The sequence below is a fragment of the Populus nigra genome, chromosome 9 (assembly GCF_951802175.1).
Source record: "Populus nigra chromosome 9, ddPopNigr1.1, whole genome shotgun sequence".
NCBI classification, from domain to species: Eukaryota; Viridiplantae; Streptophyta; class Magnoliopsida; order Malpighiales; family Salicaceae; genus Populus; species Populus nigra.
In genome coordinates this window covers 2273588-2297257 of record NC_084860.1, presented here as the reverse complement: position 1 = coordinate 2297257, position 23670 = coordinate 2273588, and the positions used below count along the sequence as shown (strand labels likewise).

The window sequence follows — 23670 nt, the reverse complement described above, 5'->3', positions numbered from 1 at the left end:
TTCAACCCACTTGTATATCATTGTTCATAGTGTTAGAAATGCTGTAAACTTGATTTATATACTAATAGTAGATACAACATCCAACCATAAATTCAGATTGAGTTTTAGATGAGCTGAAAAATTATCTTCGTATCTCTTATGCAATCAAATATTATATATTTCTTGAAAAGAAACTAAATTTCATCAAATGACAAACAAATATAATTTTTTAAAATCTCAAACAAACCATAACAAGTACAAAATTATATTTTTATACCATAATTTGTTTAAGAAAAAAGCTATAAAACAAGTAAATAAACAAACAAACTACATATACTACACAAAAATACCAAAATATTAACATAAAAAAATGGGTTATAATAAAAAATAAATAGATTTACTTACTTGATGTGAGGAGTCTTCAAAAGGATAGAAATACTAACATAATGAATGCTAGAGTGACTGAATTTGTGATAATAAAAGTTAAATTTATGATAAAATGGATTACAACATATGAAACATTTTTTATTGGTTATTTTCCTTGATTATTACTTAACATTCCCTATCAAACCAATGATAATTTAATTTTCATGAGCATATATTAACATCACCTGTATTGTCATGGTAGCTTATTAAAGTGACCATTATCAATAAACAATCATTATTAATCAATAATTAGGTTGAGCTTATTGTATGCTTGCAACCTAAAAATATTACGGGAACAACCGTAAATCAAATTCAAAGTCAAAATTTCATGTTTTCTTCTCGGATATAACAATAAACAAGAAGTAAATACTCCAAATAGAAAAGTTATGCCACAAAAGGCACAATTATGGTTTTCATAACAATAAATGATAGAGTATTTGACCTATTTGAATATTTAAATAATAGAGACTTTAAGGAAGATGAATCAATAATTCAAGATTTGATGAATCATTGAAATAAAATAGTAAATAAAATAGAATGCAGACAATAAAAAAAATTAAAAACATAGTGTTTTAAAGTGATTGAATAGACGGTATAAAGTCACTTGCCAAAAAAAAAAGTTAATATTTAAAGTAAGATATAATTAACTTGCTCTAATACAATGTAGAAGTTTAGAATATAAAAAAATTTTACAATTCCATAATTTAATTATATATTTTTTATTCAACTCATGTAGAAATTATATTGTCATACAACAAAATATATAATGAAATAGAATAGAACAAATTATACAAGATGTTTCATCATCCTCTTTAAGATGACCGAAATAATCTTGTGATTGTCTTGAATTGTTCTCTCCCTTGATTTCTTCCTTTTGTTAATTAGGAAATAGTCAAGAATATTTACTGGATTATTTTCTTAATAATGACAAACCCCATTCTTTCGCTATATGATGAGGAAATTATTGAGGATCTAACTCAGTAATTGAAATCTCATTCTTCGATGGTGGGACAGTCTTAAGGTGGGATTGCGTCATCCTTGAAGTATAGCTGGTCGATGAAGAAGCTGGTCGATATGTTCTTCTGCTAATAAAAAATGCTGGTTTAGAAGGTATTTGTAAAGTAAAAGAAGAGTTGCTTAGCATCAGAACAACTGAAGCCATTGTCGGCCTGTCAGCTACATTTTCTTGAACGCAGAGTAACCCGATGTGGATGCATCTCATCATTGCAGCTGTTGAGTCGTTCCTCAAAATGGGATCTATAAGATCTAAAGCAGTCCCTTCCCTCCAACGTCTCCATGCCTACAAAATTTATCCGAAGTGAATTCACAATATTGAAGGGTAAATCTTTCAATGATGTGTTTGATTTGTAGATAGTTGTACTTACATGGCTCGTAAGGTGCTCTATGTCATCTCCATCGCGGAAACTAGGTTTTTGACCGCTCACAATCTCCAAGACTAGCACTCCAAAACTAAACACATCTGACTTGACCGAGAACTGTCTTTGCCTTGCATACTCTGGAGCAATATAGCCACTGAAATGGTACATTAACAGATCTTAGTTGCAATGGTGCGAATCATAAGCATTCAGTATTCACACCTCTTTCATTATTGCTATAATTAGACTTACAAGGTTCCAGCGATCCTCGATGCAGCATCATGAGTTTGATCAGTTTTCATTAACTTTGCCATTCCAAAATCCGAAATTTTAGCATTCATCTTTCCATCTAACAGAATGTTGCTAGGCTTGAGATCACGATGAATAATCCGGAGCTGAGAATCTTGATGCAGGTACAGAATCCCTCTAGCTATGCCTTCTATGATTTTGTAGCGCTTCTCCCAATCCAGGATGAATCGTTTGTTTGGATCTAAGCGTTCATAAAATGAGAGCTTCAGAAACTTCGGAAAACTTGTCTATAGAATTTGACACTAGTTATAATTCTCTTACAAACATGAATTGATCTTGATAAAAAAAAATGATGAGGAAAAAAAAATTATAAGATAATATGGAATTCAGGATTACCATGTATAAATTGATCGAGGCTTGAATTAGGCACAAACTCGTAGATTAGAAGCTTTTCTGTTCCTTCCAAGCAGAACCCCAGTAACCTTACAAGATTCCGGTGATCAAGTTTGGCTAGTAGCCGTACCTCATTCTTAAATTCAACTTCTCCTTGCCCAGAACTACTTGATAATCTCTTTACAGCTATAGCTTGTCCGTCTGCAAGTATACCCTGAAGCATATATCCATTGAGAAAAAGAAACAGAGAAAATTAAGTGCATCAATTTGAAATATGAATTACCGTGAAATAAGAAAAATCGATACCGTTTATTTTCTACTAGTTATAATAAAGTACCTTGTAAACAGCACCAAAACCACCTTGTCCAAGCTTATTATCATCAGAGAAGTCGTTTGTTGCAAGTTTGATGGTGGCGAATTTGAATTCCCAGCATTTTGTGCTACTAATTTCATCGAAATCTTCACAAAATGCAAGTTGTTAATGTTTTGTTTCCAAAGTTAATTTGTAGGATGTTTGGAAGAAAAACAAATTATCTAGTGGATTTGATTCGTATTAATGAACCCAAGCTGTTTATTATGTAAGAACCAATAAGCAATAACTTACTTTTGACCTCTTGCTTTGGCTTCCTAAAACAGAAAATGGTGAGAATGAGGATAACAAGTGCAAAGAAGATAGCTGTAGGGACGATGGTAACAATAACTGTCCGAGAAGCAGTATTCTCCTTCCCTGCCAAGCACAGCCATGTTTAAGATAGAAATTACAGAAGCTGAAACTGGAAACCGTGAAACAAGTGAAATAATTTCAGTATAGAAAAAGAAGTTAGCCTACCTTTCCTGATTGTGGTACTGGTTGGTGGAGGAGAACTAATAACAAATGGAGGTGATGGAGATGTTACTTGAGGAAATAAGTTGTAGTAGGGATACAAATCCCACCGAAAAACACAGTTTGGTTTCTGGGCAAAACCTCCTTGATACCCGTTGCAACAACTTTTATAGTAGTCCACGCATTTTTGTAGGCATTCTCTGCAAATACTCGGTGATACATCTGGAGTGCACTGCATAAATACATACATTTTTTGAGTGGATGATAGATCTGCTGTCTCGGCTTCTGGCTTAAGCCTGGATGAGCTCGTGGAAGCTCTTGTTACTGTCTCCCCCAAACCACTCCAAATTTGATCAAACTGTCTAAAAGATGGGTCAAGGATACCCGTATTATATCCAGCATCAGTAGGAGATAGCTCAAGTGATCCAAAAAAATAACGATTCGCATAACGTACAATACATGGAACTGGATTCCCTCCCCATGAAAGTGCTTCTTTTTGGTTTGGACATGCTGCCATGAGAGTTTGAATAGCAGAATTGACGCAGCTGGAACAAATTTCAGCTGATGCTGAAGCCATACAGCACACAAGACCATAAACTGTGTCATTGCCTAAACCTATTGTAGTATTATAGAAACCCCCATTGGCTGTGACATTGGAAGCTAGTGAACGGAGAACAAGGTCTCGGTTTTTTGCATAGGTGCTATTAGCTGTAAAGTTTCCTGTGGTATAACAGAATTGAGCATCGGTAAGAGTGATGCTTACGATAATAACATGGAAAAGAAGAGAGACGATAGTTTTAGAGCCCATTTCATCAAAGGAAATATTAACTTCTGTTCACAATTCCATTCTTCGTGAAAGAAATCCCTTAATTATGGCAATGAGGCTATTGGCCACATATTCGCATGGCCACTTTGTTAACGAATTTAAGACAAAAAAAGGGGTAGCAATTTCGATGGTGCCATCTATTGCTTTTAGACTTTACTTGTGGTCCCAATTTCTGACTGCTTAATTGCCTTTAGACTGTCTATTGACAAAACAAAGTCAATAGACTCAATCACATACAGCTGTTCTTGTTTTTTTTTTCCTTGTCCCATACTAACTTTTAGAATTATTTGTCGACTTCAAAATTGGACCTACCGGATGTCCCACACTAGCGTTGCCGTGTTAGAATTTCCTAGACTTGGATGTTGGAATAGCAAAACAATGTCATTAATTAATCACTATAAGCAACATGGTAGCGAATACCGGAATCACTAGCATAAATACGCATGCATCGTCGTAGTTAACATTATAAAATTAGTTTTTTTAACTTGTTCCATTTCTAGCGCTTTGTTGTGGGTACCGAATTGCGGTGTCGCTAATCTTCTTGCAACTCTTTTTTTATTAGTGAACATTAGTTACAATATCATAACGTACAAAGAAAACCTGAGTACAAAGTTTTCTCAAACGTAAAAAAAAATGAGAAGGACATGGATAACACTTTTCCATTGTTATTAATCTGTCATAGCAGCAGGTTAATATTAAAATCTCTCTCGAACTGATTATTTGTACAAGTCAAGTATTAAATTGTCTAAATAAAAGTTAACTTAACATGGTTAAATTAATTTAACAAATCTAAAGATATCTTGAATAACAATAAAAACATAAATAGACTTAATTAAAAAAAATCAGCATGTCATAGTTTCTTGTTTTATTTTTAGACGAAGACCAGGCAAATTATCCCTCGACCAACCAACATGGATTCAAAGGAAAAGTCACGACCCAGGTAAAGGGCACGGTCAAGATGTGTTAACCTAAGTGGTTAGTTGTCATTTTTCTTCCTCCTATCCTTATTCTCTTCCTGGCTAGCCCTCCACGAGGCCTGGGTTGGGTTGTATTAGAGTCTAAATAAGAGTTAGATAAATTAGGGACTAAATTGAAAGGAAAGGGCTTAGACTAAGGTAGGAAGCAATTTTATGTTTTTCTAGGAATAAGGCAAAAATACACCTAGGGGAGGTTAGGTGTAGTACTAATAATAATAAATATTGTAATTAATTAAAATAAAAACAATTAACTAACAATATAATTAAAGTGCTTCAAGTAACTAGTATAGGTAAAGAAATTGCAAAATCATTTTTAATGTGGTTTTATCCTAACTCTCAAAAGATTACAATGATGATTTTGTTTACAGCAAAAAAAAAAAAAAACTCTCTCGAAGAGTGGATAAAACAATTGAAGCTTGTATCTTTATAACTCATTTAATAACACTTAGAATATTTGAAACAAAATCATCCTAACTGATATCAATGTAACGGTGTTGCATGATTAGTCCTGAATTGATATTAATCCTATATCACACCCAACATTGTGGCACCCTTAAAAAAATTAAATGTGAGGGAAAGAATAGAATTTCTAGCATCTTATTCTTAAGAAAAATATTTCATTTAAAGAGTTATCACCTAATATTATGGTCATCACGAATCTTAACTAGTTAACAGAGATTTTATGGTATTGGACTGGTTACCCAAAATGAAAGATATTATCACCCTTTAAGCATCTTACCTGAGGTAAGCTGAATTGTTGATTTTGTATTGAATTGTTAAGGGTTTGTTATATTATGCTATTGATGATAATATTCCTAACTCTAGCATCAGTGAATATTCAACTACGGATACTTCCAACTTTAGCGTTGATAAATATTATGTAACAAAAAAAACATATGGTATTCTTACCACTAGTGTGAATGAATAAACTAGTAAAATAAATTTAAAACAATGCATACATGTTTTTAATTTTATTTTTTTAAAAAAAGAAAAAAAATATATCGTATATCGGAGTTGCATTTCACAGTAAAAATCTATAGATGAAATATGCAGTGAAATATCTAAAACAAAACAACCTGAAAAAAAGTGCAAGAAACCCATAAATAAATCAACGAAGATCTTCAATTTTTTCTTGAATTTTCTGATATAAAAAAAAGCTTGTTTGACCAGATCATATCAAAACAAAAGGGAATGAAATCAAAGAGATAAGACAATAAGATGTGTTTTGCCAAACACAACCTTAACCAAAAACAGATAGGGCCGACTGGGCTTGAGACCCAATTTAGCCTCAGCTTTTTTTGAGGTGGGTACAACCCAGCCTGTATGAGCTACACTAGACCCAGTTGGGCCAAGCCAGTGACCCGCTGACCATTGCTTTTTTACCCGCAGGCTTGCGTGAACTGCTCACAAGAACATAGTAATTAAGGTCATGTTTGTTTCCTGGAAAGTGCTTTCTGGGAAATCATTTTCTAAACTTTCCTATTTTTGTTTTCCATTAGAAAAGTTGGTAAATGGAAAACACTTTCCGGTAAACGAAAAATACTTTTCAGTCAAAGGAAAATTTGGCTTGGTTTCCAGGAAAATGTTTTCCCTTTTGGCTGTGTTTGTTTTTCGGAAAGTGGTTTCTGGAAAATTACTTTCCAAACTTTCCTGTGTTTGTTTGCCATTAGAAAAGTTGGTCAACGAAAAACACTTTTCAGTCAAAGAAAAATTTGGCTTGGTTTTCAGGAAAGTGTTTTCCTGAAAAATTTGGGTGGAAAACACTTTTCGGAAATTGTAAAAATTTTAGAAATGTCATTATTTGCTGATTATATCAAATTTGATCTTAAAACTTTTGATTGCTATATATATTTTGTTTTGAATGTTTATTTTTCAATCTCATCTCTTAAAATTTAATTTTTATATTAACTTTGATCATTATTTTTATAATTGCTATTTGTTTTTTCCTTATCATTTTTTTATTGAAATTTTTTATCTATCAAATTTGGTCCTCATTTTTTTTATTGTTACTTATTTTATTTGAAATAATTTATGAAATGTTGATTGTTATTATTTTAATTTCTTCATTTTTTATTTTTTTAATTTTTAAGATTTGATCTCTAATTTTTTGATTATTATTTATTTTATTTGAGATAATTTATGAAATTAATTTTTTTCAATTTCATTCTCATTCAAATTTTAATTTGTAAGATTTGTTCATCATTATTTTAATAAATTTGAGAAAAATAAAATATTAATAAGTTATTTTTCAGCTTATTTTTCATGACATAACCAAACACTGAAAAATATTTTACAATTTATTTTTCATTACACTACTAAATATCAGAAAATATTTTTTTAGAAGTCACTTTTCTAAAATTTATTTTCTAAAAAAATACTTTCCAATGATCAAACGGAGCCAAATGCGAAGGGGAGGGAAAACGCAGGGAGGGCTGGCCGGCTGATGCTATTTTCTCCTCCTCTGTTTTCCTCTTGTTCTTCCTCTAGTCTGCTTTCTCTCTGCCCTCTTTTTTTACTTTATGGGTTCCTTCCTCTTCTCTGATCTCTCTCTCTCTCTCTCTCTACTGTGTTTGCTCTGTTTTTTTTTTGTGTCACCTGTGTTTGTTCCTTTTTTCCTCTGGTTTCTTGGTTCTCTCTCTGTGTTTTCTATCCTCCTTTGTTCTATTGGTGTTTCCTCCTCCCTGATCTTCATTTTTCTTTTTCTGTGTTTGCTCCCTGGTTCTCTGTTTTTTTTTACTTGTCCGTCTTCTCCCCTGTGTTATGTCCTCCTGTTCGTTCTCTGTTTTTTGTTCCTTTTCGTTCCCCTATCCTCTGGTTTTCTCCCTGTTCTTCCCCTCTGTTTCTTGGAATTTCCTCTGTTTGCGTCTTCCCCCAGCGTTTTCTCTTCTATCCCCTCGGTTCTATCCCCCACCCCTTGTGGCTTTTCTTTAGCTTATATCAAGCCATAGAATGCCATGCGTTGGTAAGGCAAATGAAACGGACTCACAAGACCGTTACATTGATGATGGAGACGCATCGTGGGGCGCGGGGCGGCTTTTCCTCTTCCAGTTTGGTCTACTAGATGAACAGTGTCCATTGAAGCGGGCCATTTTGGTTTGGGAATAGCCATTTTCAATTTGGTAACTGACGTTTTGCAATTTTGTAATCAAGCCCCCTGCTAAATTATAATTAAGCCCTTTAATTTTATCACTATGTACACAATGGTCCTTTACTTTAATTTCTTGCCATTTTAACCCGAATCAGCCCCAAACTTTGGTATTTCTTCAATTAAGCTCCTGATTTCATTAATTAAACTAATTTCAAATTCAATTAAGTCCCCCTATTTATCAATTATTCAATTAAGCTTTTGATTTGATTAATTAAACTAATAAAAAGTTTAATTGAGTCTTCAAACTTCCAATTTATATTGTTTTAACTTAAATTTCAATTTATTCTTCATTCCTTTCATTTTGTTTTTCTTTTTTCATCATCCTTTTTTTCTATTTTTTTCATCATCACTTTTTTCATTTTTTTCCATCATCTTTTTTTATTATTATCATTTCTATTATTTTTTAAAATAAAATAAAAATAAAAAAGTTAAAAATTAGGATATGAAAATAAACAAGTAATTAACCAGTTCACTTAGTATCACCATACGATCGATCGAATCAAGTTAAATTCGAGGATTTTATAGTTTGAACCTAGTGAATCTTGAATTGATATCAATCCTATATGCATACATAATAAAGTGTATGAGTTCATTTTAATTGTGTTATCAATATAAGATATAAATATTTAAATAAGCAGTAAAAATAAACACTTAATTCTAAATCTTCACTTTGAAAATATCTTCTAAAAAACAAAAATAATATTTATCTATTGTATTATTTTTTTTTAAAATAGAAAACATTTCAAAATACTAACCTATTAATTATTATTTCAGATTATAGTTTTATAATTACTATTAAACTAATGTTTTATTTGAATTAAATATTCAAGTGATCATTTAAAAAATGATTTCAACTTGGTGCATATTACTGGCTATATATATGTATATATATAATATTGGAATCATTTATATAAGAGAAAAAATATAATGAAACCATGTTCTCTTTGTCTCTAATAACTTTATTTTTGCTATTTAAAAATGGTAACAAAATGCTATCTTTTTTTATAACAATAATACAGACTATTAAAAAAGAAAAATATTTCATCACATAGTTATGTATGAATAATATAAATGTTGTCAAAAAATTGATGTACGAAACGCACAATCGCCCACTGGGATCAACTTGTAATTCAGCAATATTATTCAAACATATGTGTGGAATCTCGATGTTCAATGTTTGTGACTGTCTCCACCCTTTCCCTTTTTTTCCACATGTTTCTAGGAGAATTGAATAAATTGGCTGGATTGATAGATGTTGGATCGGGGACAGCTGGGATCCGGGCACCAAGACTCAAGAAAGCATATTTTTTATTCTTCTTGTTTCTATCGAGATTCCAGCCATACGCCAATATGCTATCATGTTTCTATCGAGATTCCTTTACTTTAATGTTGTCAAAAATGATATGAATCGGAAAATGTACAAAAAAGAATATCATTCTCAATTAAAACATTCAAAGGTCATTAATTAAATTTTATGTTTAATTTTATTAATCTAATTAGAAAAAATAAAAGTAATTGAAACCTCAAAAAAATAAAACATTGATACGATATCAAATATTTATCCCAATCCAAACATTCAAATGATTGACTGAAACCACAAAACTGGTTTTATATTAAATCTCTGCATCTAAACCATTATCTAGGATACAACTCAGTAATTGAAACCTCATTTTTGGACAAAGGGATAGCTACAGATTCAGATAGCGAGGACTCAGTCACCCTTGAATTATGCTCCATTGAGGATGACAGATCTGATTGATATGTGCTGCTGTTCATAAAAAATGCAGGTTGAGAAGGTATTTGCAATGTGAGGGAAGAGCTGCTTAGCATGAGAACTACTGAAGCCATTGTCGGCCTTTCAGCTACATTTTCTTGAACGCAGAGTAACCCAATGTGGATGCATCTAATCATTTCTGTTGCTGAGCCACTACTCAAAACGGGATCTATCATATCTTGAGCAGTCCCTTCCCTCCAGTTTCTCCATGCCTACAAAATTTATCCAAAGTGAATTCACAATATTGAAGGGCTTGCAGATATCCCTATAAAGCCTTAAATAACGTGTTTGTTTTGTGGATTGTTCTATACTTACATGGCTCAAAAGGTGCTCTATGTCATTTCCATTGCGAAAACTATTTTTTTTACCAGTCACAATCTCCAAAACTAGCACGCCGAAACTAAATACGTCTGACTTGACCGAGAAGTGTCCTTGCATTGCATATTCTGGAGCCATATAGCCACTGTTTATCATCAACGAAAAGTTTAATATTATAAGATTCGACAATGTTAACAATGTTTAACATCATTTATATTGTTGGGACTTTTCATTTCTTCTTCTTTGATACAATGCAATAAAGGATGAGCTTACTAAATGGTAATTATGCTGTTCATCATGTTCAGATACTTACTAGGTTCCCACAATTCTACTTGTATTGCCTTGAGTTTGATCCACTACGAACAACCTCGCCATGCCAAAATCTGAAATTTTCGGATTCATCTCTTCATCTAACAAAATGTTGCTGGCTTTGAGATCACGATGAATGATTCGAAGTCGAGAATCCTCGTGAAGGTAAAGGAGCCCTCGAGCAATTCCTCCAATAATCTTGTAACGTCTTTCCCAGTTCATATGCACACGCTTGATTGGATCTACATTTCAAGGAATCGCATGGCTCAATTTACTCAAGTGAAAGAGTACGAGAAATATTCATTTGAGCTTCTTATTTCGAAGGAGACTCAATTGCTTATAATACAATTGTAAATTAGCTGGTTCCTAGCTTTACCAAATATGAAGTGATCAAGGCTCGCATTAGGCACAAACTCATAGATAAGAAGCCTTTCAATTCCTTGCAAGCAGAAACCTAGAAGCCTGACTAAATTCCGGTGCTGGAGTCTTGCCACCAATAAGACTTCATTTTTGAATTCCAAATCTCCTTGCCCAGAGTCCTTAGAAAGTCTTTTCACAGCAATCTCTTGTCCGCTAGGAAGTGCTCCCTGAAATCATATCAATCCATTACTACCTGTATCATCTTGAGCATTGCGATTTAACTATGTGTAAGTAGCAGTATATCCTTTACTACCTTGTAAACAGCACCAAATCCACCCTGTCCCAGCTTATTTTTCTCCGAAAAGTCCTCTGTTGCATCTCGAATGGTGCTGAATGCGAATTGCAATGATTCTGCACTTTCTATTTCGTCTACAGCTTCAAAAGTTGAACAAGTTAGCATGCACGGAAACGTAATAGCATTGGAAATTAAGGAAGAAACGTAAACTGTATTTAGTTAGTATAACTAAATATAAATACACACACACACATAAAAAATTTATGTGTTTTTAAAATAAAAAATAAGAGCCCCTCTCATCGTTTATTTCAATACAATTCAACAACCAAATACTATCTTCATGCAACCAAATTAATACTTACTTTCAACTCTTTCCTTTTCCCTTTGCTTTCGTGTTCTTATGAATAGGCAGATGCAGATGACGAGTATCATACCACCGACAGCTGGGACAACAGTAATGACAATGATCCGTGCTGTGTTGCTCTTCTTTCCTGCATAAACCTAAAATTTTTAAGAACTTGAGTCGAGACTTGTGAGTTCTGAATGTGGACAGTCTCAATGATTAAGGCCTTAATTATGACCCAAAGCAAAGTTGCCCCCATGACTCGCAAAAGCTTAACCATCAATTAATTTTTGGTTCTTTTAAAAGAATAGATCCAAATCCTATTATGTTCCATAATCTAAAACATAAAAAATAATAGCAGATTTTTAAGGCTAAACTACAATAACTCCTATTATAAAATTATAGAAAACATTTAAAGTTTTGAAGATTTGACAAAATTTCTTGACTATATCCAAAATATCTTTAATTACTGTTTTTAAAAAATAGTTAAATAAAAAAAATTCCAAAAGTGGATAAAAATGTACAAATAATAAATAAGAAATGACTTAAATTAATATTGCTGATGTACTAATAAAATAACCAAGTCCCATTTTTATGTTCTTTCTATAATTTGTTTAATTTTTCAATTTAAATATCTTCTCAAATGAACTTTGGATGAAGCTTCTGTAATATGGTTTTATATATGAAATTAAAAGGCTTTTTTAAAGCTTCAATTTTTTTTAATGATATGTCAAGAAGGTTATTGTAATTTACTCTACTTTTAATATTAATTAATCTTTACTTCTTTTAATATTAATTAATTAAACATGGTAAAAACACACCAAGTTTTCTTCTTTTTTTTTCCTTACCTAATTCAAATTGAATGATTTAAGGATATCATTAAACTATTAAATTACTAAATCAAAACATCAAAATAAAAGTTCGGGAGGGAGTTAATAACAATCCAAGGCCTACCTTGTGCTGGTGCAGGAAGAGATGTAGGTGATGATATTTGTGGTGGTGGAGGTGATGGTAATATCTCAAGTGTACCGTTAAAAAACTTTCCAATCTCCCACCTCAAATTGCAGCTTGGTTTTATGAGTCTAACTCCAATCTTCCCTTGTACGTTCCCATCACAACAGTTTGGAATCATCCGAAAAACATCAAGCAGGCAACTGGAGCACTGCCCCTCAGATAAGTCAGGCGTGCATTGAACAATAGCATATACTGTTTCAACTCCAGCACTTTGGTTTCCAGTTGCGAACTTCTTTAAAGAGTTCCCTGATTCAGCTTTGGCTCGAAGTCTGGCAAATAATGTTTGGAGTGCCTGATTAAATAGAGTTACATCCAAAACATTCTGTCGATTCGCCCGGTAGATAGATGGTTCTTCATTCACAACACCGAATATAGATCTGTTTGAGTATCGTATCATACAGAGTTCGTAAACTCCAAATGCCTCCATCTTGTTAGGACAAACCTCTAAGATCTTATGAGTAGAGTCATTAACGCAACTTCGACAAACATCAACGGCAACGTCTCCTCTGCATAGTGCAATTGCATTTACTCGGTCAGGAAATTCGCCAACGGATAGATTGTAAAATCCGTAGTCAATTTGAGTGTCGGATGCTAGGGAGGACAGAAGGCTGTTGAGGTTTCTTTGGTACGTGCTATTAGTTGTGTAGTTGCCGGTGTTGTTGTAGTTACAGTTATAATTATTGAAGTTCGGCTGAGCAGCCGTAAGGGAAGGTTGGTGTAGAAGGATGTAAAAGAATGAAAGTAGAAGCACTAATTTTGAAGAATCCATTGGCACCGTGCTTGCGTACATGGTGAAGTGGTATGGCCTTGTGATATTTAATTGCGTACATGGTGAAGTGGTATGGCCTTGTGATATTTTTTATTAATGAAACTGTTTTCTTATTTATTTATTAAGGACACCTACTTTGAATTGACCATAAAATATATGGCACTCGGTACCTTGACGAGGATTGGCAACGTGCAAAAAGGCTCTTTTATTGATCTCTTAACAACTAAAATGACGGGGATAACCTTTAAACTCAGCGGGGAACTCTTGAAGGGGCAGGGCTTTTCCTTGCAGATAATGGTGCCGTGTTCAATTTTTTTTTTTTTTTTGATTCGAGGAAACCCCACCCCCCAGAAAGCGTACTTTATGGGCCCAGGTGAGTGAGTAAAATCCCGGCTGTCCCAGGCTCTTACAAGAGGTGGTGCCGTGTTCAATGCCAATGCTCAAACCCGATATTTAAAAATCCATAACTATATATAAAATTATATATTTATTATTATTTTTATTAATTACTATATCCTTAATAGAATAGTAATTTCAATCCTACCACTAATTAAGAAAAACATCAATAGAATATAATCATTAAAAAGAAATTATTAACACTATATATTAAAACAAAAGAGACATTTGCTTTTTAATTCCATTATTTATGACTAATCTCTTTCTTCTATAATTTTTTTTATTATTAAAATTTATTTAATTTTAATTTTATCATCACAAATTATATTGATATTCTTTTATTTATTAAGATTTGTTATATGTTGCATGCTTTCGCATATGCGATATCTCAAAGGTTATTCTAGAGTTATATTAAATATTTTTGTTATGAAATAAAATATTTTTTATCATTTTCAATTATTTTCTTTCTTTTCTATTCAATTTAAGAACTAATAAATAAATAAAATAAACTATGAAAAAAATTAAAATTATCTTGAATTTGGAGTGAGCAATGTGTTTTCTACACGCTTTACTTCTTAATCATTTATTTTTTAATTTGATATTTTTTCTATAATTTCAAATTCATTTTATCTAATAAGCCTATAAAAAGATACGATTGCAATTGAGAAAAGAGTTAAAAATGAAAAAAAAAACTCGGATCTTTGAATATATAGTTAATATCCATTACTTAAAGAATTATGGGATACATAAGAAAGTGATGGAATTCTGAATTTGAAGAATATGTGGCCACGTTTCGTTGGAGACATTTGTGGATGATAAAGAGACCCCAAAATGATATATTATTAGGGATGTTCGAGAGAAGTTTTGGGAAGAGAATTTGAAAAGCTACCCAAAATGAAAAAATGTTGTATAGGATATGGTTGTGATTGCATCTTCTTCACAAAAGGTGCTAAAAAAATAAGGAGAAAATAGAGAAGAAACTATATGGAAATATGTGATACTGGGGCCACTCATATCTTTGTTCCAAAGAATAGAGAGAAGATAGAGTTTCCATGAATGAAGAAAGAAAAACTTTTAAAAAAATGTACAAATTGGTAGCAAGCAATTGATTGAGAAAGAACATCAACATGGAACAACTTGGACAAGTTGCCTTGAGCGCCAACAGTCTTGGCAAACCAAACGCGGAATTTATTGTTTTTTCCCATGAATAAAGAAAGACAACTTGATCTAACCCTACAATTCTGACTTATTGACCAACCCACCACACTTGTGCTAGCTGAAGCTGCCGGCAAACTTCCAATATGAGAAAAAATTGTGAAATGCCATAAGTTTCTGATTGCTAGGTGTGCTACGAATCTAAACCAAAGTCTGGAAACTATTCAAAATCCTCCTTGTTCTTAAAAGGTTTTCACATATTTAAGTCCTTCTAAAATGGCCACCCCATAACGGAAATGACAGCCTTCAGCTTACTATTTTCAATTGAAACGATGGCCGTTGATTTGTCCACAGAACATTGATATTTTATTGTGACTATAACACCAAATTGTTTCGTATAAAAAGGAGAAAAATGCATAATTTGCATCATTATTTGAAATAACCTCACATGAGCATATGACCATCTATTGATCACATTTGTTTGTTATTTAATTAAAAATTACGAAGTCAAGTTTGGCCATTTTTATTTTCTGCTCAAATAACTTCAAAATTACGAAGTCAAGTCGTGTTCTCTCTTTATGTTACTGTCTTCAGCTTTCTCCTGCATCACATACCTTCTGTTAGTGGTGGAGGAGACCCTGGTGATGCTTGTGACGTTGGCGGAGCAGGAAGTTGTGGCGTGGAAGGAGTAATTGCAAATAAACGGTAGATTTCATACCTGATATTACAACTTGGTCTTGTAATTCCATTACATAATGCTCCAATCTCCCAAATAACCCCACCGATGCAATCATCACAATGCTGCAAAGATAAATCAGGTGTGCATTGAACAAGTCCTAAAATTGTTTCAAATCCGTTGATAACATTTTGATTACTGGAAATGATCTCGTCAGTCAGTATTGCTATGACTAAAAATTTCTTGCATAGTCATTTTACTTAAAGTTATTGATATCTTAAAATACTTTCTTGGTATAGAGTTTTTAGCCCCTAAAAATGGAATTTTCATTTCTTAATATAAGTATGCATTGGAAATTATTGAGGATGTAGGATTGTTCGATACAACACCGATTAATACCTTTATGGAACGTGGTTTAAAATTATTGGATAAGAGTAACTTGCTCAAAGATCCGGGTTGTTTTAGGAGATTGGTTGATAGATTGATTTATTTGACTGTTTCAAGATTAGATATCACTTATATTATACGTGTTTTAAGTAGATTAATTTATGGACAAAAGAATAAACTTTTTAAAAACTAATTTCAAGTTAAGAGCTTATTCTGACTTAAATTGGACAGGTTGCCCACTAAAATTAAAAGATGAACTTTTCCCATCTGACAAGAATCCATAGACCCGCCCCAATTCTTTATATATATTAAAAAAATAAATTGCATCTCCATGAATGCTTCCATGAATTGTGGTGCAATAAGAGCATCTCAAAGGGTCACCTAAAAGAAATGTTTTTTTTTTTTACTTTCATTGCTTATTTTTATATCTTCAAGGGAAGAGCTATATTAGAATGTCAAAAAAGCAATTTTAAATTGAAAAATTATTTTTATATATTAGTCAAAGGAGCTAAAAGTTTATTTAATATATTTTTATATAAAAGAGAGGTTTTGATTGGAGTTATATTAGTTAGTTAATATTAATAAATATTAGAGTTGTAACATCTCCAAACTTCAAAAAAGATTAAATCTTAGTCCAATTATTTTGAAAATAATATTCTTCAATATAAAATTTATTTTATAGGAAATACATGTCACACTTTAAAAAAATATTTAAAATAATAAAATAAAGTCTAAAATTTAAATTTATAATTGAAACTAAAACCCATGCATTAAACTGTAAATTAAAATTACAACAATATAAAAAACCAAATCGAGATAGGGTTGGATGAACCCTCATCCATCTCTATACCCGTCTCCAATTAAATGAAATCATATATTTGCCTTTAGTTTGATACTGCTAAACTGAATAACAAATCCAATTCTATTATATATATATATATATATATATATATATATATAAGTTTCTAGTGAATCAAATAAAATAGCCATCTTAAGGCATTTTCACCATATCTTAATTTTTGTCATGTTATTCTTCTATTTTTTAAAATGAAGACATATGATTCCTAAGGAATAAAAAAATCATAATTATAGCACAACTTACTATACGAGGGAGTAAATTGTTTTATAAGAAAATGAGGAATAACCAATTAGATAATTAGATGAAAAGGAGAGTGTTATTAGAGAATTATATAAATTATTTATTAAAATATCATTTAATAGCTTAAACTTTTAGGTTGAGATGATTATTTGATATGGTATCACAATCTTGATTATCAAACAATCTCGAGTTCAAATCTCACAACTCTCATTCTCTCTTCTAATTAATAGCACGAGGTAGCACGAGTCTGTACTAATTTCAAGTTCAAAAGGCTTTCACTTGAGGGGTGTGTTAGAGAATAATATATGTCGCACGTCCCAAAATCCGCGCGGCATCGGCTTGGCGATTTTATCGTTGTTCGTTTTGCTTTGATTGGTTCGTCGGAGTCGCCACCTAGTAATTTATTGAGGGCTACTAGGAAACCTGATGTACTGGTCTTGTCAGAGATTCATGGGTAAGGGACTGGTTGTGGTTAGGGAAGGTATTAGCAACCCTAACGCACCCTACCTGAGGCAAGCTGCTTCGTGGACTTGATGTGTTTTTAAAAATAAAATTTTAGCCCAATTCTAAGGCTTTGATAAATCAGTTATTGGTTCCCAAAATATATGTAGATACATGTTCTACATTTTCACGGGAAATACAACATGATTTTTATCTGTCCTTTAGATATTTGTGCCTATAAATTAAAATATTAAATTCATTTTTTAATTCAATAACATACATAAAAAAAAATACAAACACACATACACCTTCACTGTATTTTTTTTTCTTTTCTTTTTCTTTTTCCTTCTTTTTTTTTTGTTACATCAACATTAAAAATTATAAAAAAGTCAACTAAACAAAAAAAAAATACATTAAACAATTTTTACATTACAAAAATTAGCCCCAAAACAATCTAAAATTACAGGGAACAACTTCTGCAAGCCGGAACAGCATCAAGGAAGTTTTCTGGGCGCAGGAACAGTGGCGGCGCGTCCTTCCACGCGCCACCGTCGCTGGCGGCGCGTGGACCCACGCGCAGCCACAAGAAATTCCAGGCAGCAGGGGCGTCTGGAGCAGCTTCTTCTCCTCTTCCTTTTCCTCGCCGGCGGCGACAACACCGTTACCTGTAAAACAATCAAAACGCAACACAGGCAGTGGATTTTAGTTTTCATTTCCTTTGTTTTTCAAATCTTCTTCGGTTTCTTCCCTTTTTTAAAATCTGTCCCGTTTCTCTGCCTCCTGCAGATCGGTCATCTTCTTCTTCTTTCGGTGGCAGATCCGTCGTGGAGGACCCAGCGTCGTGGGTGAGGAGGCGGCGTCGCTGTTATGGGAAAGAGACGCCGCTGCAAGGCTGGCGGAGTTTGCTGCTGGAGACCGGTCTGCGGGTTAGGAGATCGCCTTCTTCTCCTCTGTTTCTGGTGGCAGATCGGGTCTGTGAGAAAGGAGTTGCTGCTGGGTCGTTGATGACGGGTGGAAGAGATGACTGGTCTTGGCTGGTCGGCGGAGGAAGGATGAACGGACGCTGCTGCTGTGTGAAGGAGATGGGTCGATGGAGGCAGGTTCAGGAGCTGCGAAGAGCAGAGGGAGCCGCTGAGAGGGAGGATCTGTGGAAGGGGGAGCTGATTCGTGGCTGTTGTTGGTCTATGGCCGGTTGATGAGTGAAGATCGGGGAAAGAGAGGAGGTGAGGGGCTGTCTTTTGTGGGCAGTGGGAGGCTGGAGGGAAGGATGAAGATGACCGGGAGTGGAGCGGCCAGAAATGAAAAAAAAAAATCTGATGAGGGGGGAGCAAAGAAGAAAATCCAGGGGAGGGGGGCGGCTGCTCTCCTTGAAAAAAATGGGTTTAGGTTTAGGTTTTTTTTTTTGTATTTTTTCTGATGGTGTCAAAATTGCCCCCCCCTCTATTGTTTGAGTTGTGGACCAGTATTTATAGGTAAAATGTTGCATGGATCTCAAAATTGGTCCCTCAACTTTCTTTTTTTTATAAATTTGATTTTTCTTAATTTTTTTTGTATTTTTTGAAAACGAGCAATATCAACGTCGACTCAATGAAGAAAATCAATGATTTTAAAAATAACGCGTTAAAAGTTGAACGCGTTCCAAATGTCTTTGAAAATTTAGACGATGCTAAAAATGCTAAAACGATGCAAATGTATTAAAAACATATTTTTTTGGATTTTCAATGTTTTTCGCTATTTTTGGATTTTTCTGAAAATTTATCAAAACATGGATCAAAAATTGGGTAGCAACAGATGCCCCCTCTTTACAATGCTTACGAAGCCTCAATGTTTTGCGTAGTAAGCTTTGTAAAGAAAAACTTTATATATGCTTAACTTGCTCAATATCCACTCATCTAAAGACCTTGCTCTTTTTTCTTTTTTTCTTCTTTTTTTTTCGTTAACCTGAGATCCCATCTGGCGACCTCCTTGAACCAAAACCAAAATCCTGTGTGTGGTTGGGCTAACCTGAGATCCTATCTGGCGATCCCCTTTAACCAGAACCAACATGAGATCCCATCTGGCGACCTCATTAAATCAAAACTATCCTGAGATCCCATCTGGCGACCTCATTAAACCAAAACTAAAAAAATATGTGTAGCTCGGTCAACCTGAAATCCCATCTGGCGATTCCCTTTAACCAAAGCTACATGAGATCCCATCTGGCGACCTCATTGAAGTGGAACTAAAAACTGTGTGGTAGCTCGGTCAACCTGAAATCCCATCTGGCGATTCCCTTTAACCAAAGCTACATGAGATCCCATCTGGCGACCTCATTCAACTGGAACTTTTTTTTTTTTTTTTTTTTTAAAATGTGGTAGCTCGGTCAACCTGAAATCCCATCTGGCGATTCCCTTTAACCAAAGCTACATGAGATCCCATCTGGCGACCTCATTCAATCAAAACTAAAAAAACTGTGCAAAAAGTGGTCTCATTGTAATGGGTGACCTACCCAGGGGGAAGAATGGCCTCATTATAATGGGTGACCTACCCAGGTAAAAAAATGATGGTCTCATTGTATGGGTGACAAACCCAAGAAAAATGATGGTCTCATTGTATGGGTGACGAACCCAAGAAAAAATGATGGTCTCATTGTATGGGTGACGAACCCAAGAAAAATGATGGTCTCATTGTATGGGTGACGAACCCAAAAAAAATGATGGTCTCATTGTATGGGTGACGAACCCAAGAAAAATGATGGTCTCATTGTATGGGTGACTAACCCAAGAAAAATGATGGTCTCATTGTATGGGTGACGAACCCAAAAAAAATGATGGTCTCATTGTATGGGTGACGAACCCAAGAAAAATGATGTGATGTGACAAGTGTGAAAAATGGGACTTACCTGGCGAAGTCCTGAAAGGATGATCAAGAAGGGCCGAAAAACTTGGTGTTTCTTGATAATTCCTGATCGCAGGGTTTGAAATCTCAATGCTTCCTGATTGCAAGGTTGATCTTTTCATTTCTTTGAGATTTTCCTAACAGTAAGGTTTATCTCATCTTCTTCCCGTTCCAAGGTCACAACCATGATTCTCTGTTATTATCAGCTCAATGATTCTCCATTTTTCCTCTTTTTTTTTTTTTTTTTTTTTTTTTTTTTTTTTGGTCCCCAATCTTGCTAAACTATATTGAGGATTTTTCCTGATTCGAAATATAGGTCCCCCCTCTTCAATGTTCCATCATCACAGGGTGCCTTTGTTTGCATTCCCAAGCTTTCTTTGTTCTTTCGATGCATTGGCTCATTCATGTGCTAGCCATCCACTCAGCTGTAAGTGCAGTGCCAATCATAGGTTGTCCACGACGATTACTGCTCTCGCTGTTTATCAAGTTTGATCATGCCCCCAAGTGTGGTGTTGCTTGATTCATTATGAAGGATTTTCTCTTTTGGATTCTTCTGAGAATTATCCTCTGATTGATTGTGTGCATCATGCCGACACCCATCAAGATTGTCAATCAAGTCATGAACTTGCCTCAAGTTGAAACAATACTCTTCAAGTATATGTTATCATCAACCTTCTTGGAAATCATCCAGTCGTCCAGACATGCATCTCATAGCTTGCAGTGAAAGACTCATTGTTGTATGCTCAATGTTCTTTCTCATGGATTCCTCTCTGCTTGTCAAATCAGATAGTGGAAAGAAATGTCTCGACATCATCAATGATGTTCATGTTATCACCCATATTCATACGGTGGTGGGTGCCCTTTCCGACATTCATTCAATGCAGTTAGGTGCCCACATCGGTCGATAGCCATGCTTCAAAAGATGACTAATGAAGATGTCCTTCAGGTACATCTTTGATCCACCGTCAGTCTTGGTGGTGTGCATATGTTAAATGTTCATTCAAATGCACTCACTTGATAACATCTATCAGGAGTCATGGCCATGTTTTAGAGGGTAACCCAAGTTGACGATAATAAAATGCCCTTCAAGTGCAGCATTGCTCATCAATTGCTGCTGAAGTTCACTAAATCATTGACTGTCTTTGAACAACATTGCCCCTAGTAATGATCTGAATGCTTGTTCTGCTGATTAGCTTTCTTTAAACACCATTGTCCTCAGTGCATTGATTCATCATTTGATCATCTTTAATTGCCTCATAGCTGATCTGAATGCCTATTTGTTTTCCTTCTCAGGGTCCACTGTATTGCCCCAGGTGGTCAACTTTCAAGGAATGTCGAGAAATGTTGATGTCATTCTTGTCAAGGATTTTGCAAATTCGCCTGATGTTCTTATTTCACAATGTTTCTTGTTCTGGAATCAAATCTCATATTTCAACGGTCATATCTATTCAAGTCTAATTGTTGAAATGAAATCAGAGAGATGTCAGTTTTTGAAAGTATTTTTTTTAAAAAAAATCAAGTTTCTTCGGTCAAAGATCCAACACACACTATTCAATGCAGTCCTTTGATTGTCTTGTACTTCGAAAAAACAAAAATGACCCGTTGTAAGATTAAAATGACTTTTTTCATGGTTATTTGTGTCAGTTTTAATCTTTGATCTTGGGTATATCTTTTGATGGTCTGCGATGAGGTGACCTTCTGTGAATTTCAAGAAACAAAAGGCTCAAGTCAAAACTTGAGGATTTATCAAGAAATGGTTGCTTTTCTTTTGAGCACCAATTTTATCAACATGCATAATAATCAGTAGCTTAATTCATGAAGTCACGACTCTTATGGAAAACTCTTCAAGTTTTGAGATCGCCATTTATCGGTTCAGATTGCTTACTTGATTAAAAAGGGCTTTTAAGAGTACGTAATGCAGGCTATGGTTCATGGCTTATGAAAGAAAGGAAAATTCAGGCTCAAAAGGTGTTTGAGGGTTTCAAAGACCTAGGATCAACATCAAACTATTCATCAACTATTTTTCTATTGTTGTCTTTGTAGAGGAAATGACATATAACCTTATTAACCTTAAATATCAGAATTCTCTTAACATAGGTTATATGCAAATCCAACTTTTTCTTTGATGAATAATCAATCTAATCCTTTTAAAGACACTAAAGGCTTTATCCTAGACACACCAAAAAACATGAAACTTGATTTTTTGTGTTGACTTTTGGCATTTGTTGTGTCTTTCTTCAATTGAAACCTCTTTTGCCCCTCTTAGAATTGATAGGCATTCCCCTTCATTTCCACTTTTTTTTTGCTTTTACATAACCTTCCTCAAAGTTTTCTTGGATAACCCTCAATCTATGGCTTTTCTTGTTCTCCCTTTCTCAATCATTGGGCTTTTATTCTAAGCTTTTCTTTTATTATTGATTCTATCAGTGTCTTCATCCTTCCTAATAACATATCTCTCATTGCCCCCAGCGTGGGGTGTGATCCTAGTCGAGGTTTCTTTTTGAAAGAAAATATTTTACCAGGCTCAAAATGGGACTGCAAGGGATATAATCTTTTAGAAAGTGAAGGGATAACAAAGATGGCCTTTTCTCATTTCAAGCAAGGTCGGTTAGAACCGATAAATTTTGACCTCGTCCAGTGTAATGATTTGGACTTGTAAGAATCATGATTCACGAGTCCATAACTATTGAATCCACTACATGTCATTATGCATACTGCTAAAACTAGCTATATGATGTGTGGTTCAGTTTCAGGAGGTATGAGTTCAAAATTGTTTGGTCACCTCATGTCATTTTCAAGCATCAAGTCATTTCTGCAATCAAAACACTTTTAATGTTCATGATTAAACTTTGCATGTTGGAGTTTGATCAAACATATTATGTCAAAATACCCTTTGAAAGAAGCATCTCATGATTTCATAACAACAAAGAGACAACGAAAAGACATGTTTTGTTGAAGGGTGAGATGTGATCCTAAAACAAAATGTAAGATGGCAAAATTCCATAACAAAAATGATTGACAGTTTAACCCCTTCTTGGATCAACTTCTCTGGCAATATCTGTGTTTTGCCTAGCAATTCCGATCACTCGTCATTCTGAGGATGATCTGGTGACAAAATGATCGATGACATCATCTTTCACAAACTGAGCTCGATTCTTGAAACTCTTGTATTTGTTCAACTGAAATGGCCGAGGACCCCACCATGACATCCCATCTCTTGTCTGGATTATACCACCTAGAAAATGGTGGTTGCATGGGAT

The 23670-nt window shown here is 34.0% G+C and overlaps 2 protein-coding genes across 2 annotated transcripts; both read right to left on the bottom strand.

The window, feature by feature from the left end:
- Positions 1-1105: 1105 nt before the first annotated feature.
- Positions 1106-4152, bottom strand: LOC133702890 (cysteine-rich receptor-like protein kinase 44). Its single transcript, XM_062127219.1, has 7 exons — positions 3253-4152; positions 3028-3150; positions 2761-2882; positions 2427-2637; positions 2034-2271; positions 1791-1938; positions 1106-1705 (listed from the first exon to the last, which is right to left on the bottom strand). Exons 1-7 carry the CDS (start codon positions 4052-4054, stop codon positions 1367-1369), a joined length of 1983 nt encoding a protein of 660 aa, XP_061983203.1. The 5' UTR covers positions 4055-4152; the 3' UTR covers positions 1106-1366.
- A 5573-nt stretch (positions 4153-9725) lies between these two features.
- LOC133703630 (cysteine-rich receptor-like protein kinase 44) lies at positions 9726-13379 on the bottom strand. Its single transcript, XM_062128247.1, has 7 exons — positions 12551-13379; positions 11616-11744; positions 11272-11393; positions 10975-11185; positions 10603-10840; positions 10287-10434; positions 9726-10183 (listed from the first exon to the last, which is right to left on the bottom strand). Exons 1-7 carry the CDS (start codon positions 13377-13379, stop codon positions 9833-9835), a joined length of 2028 nt encoding a protein of 675 aa, XP_061984231.1. The 3' UTR covers positions 9726-9832.
- Between the last annotated feature and the right edge of the window lie 10291 nt (positions 13380-23670).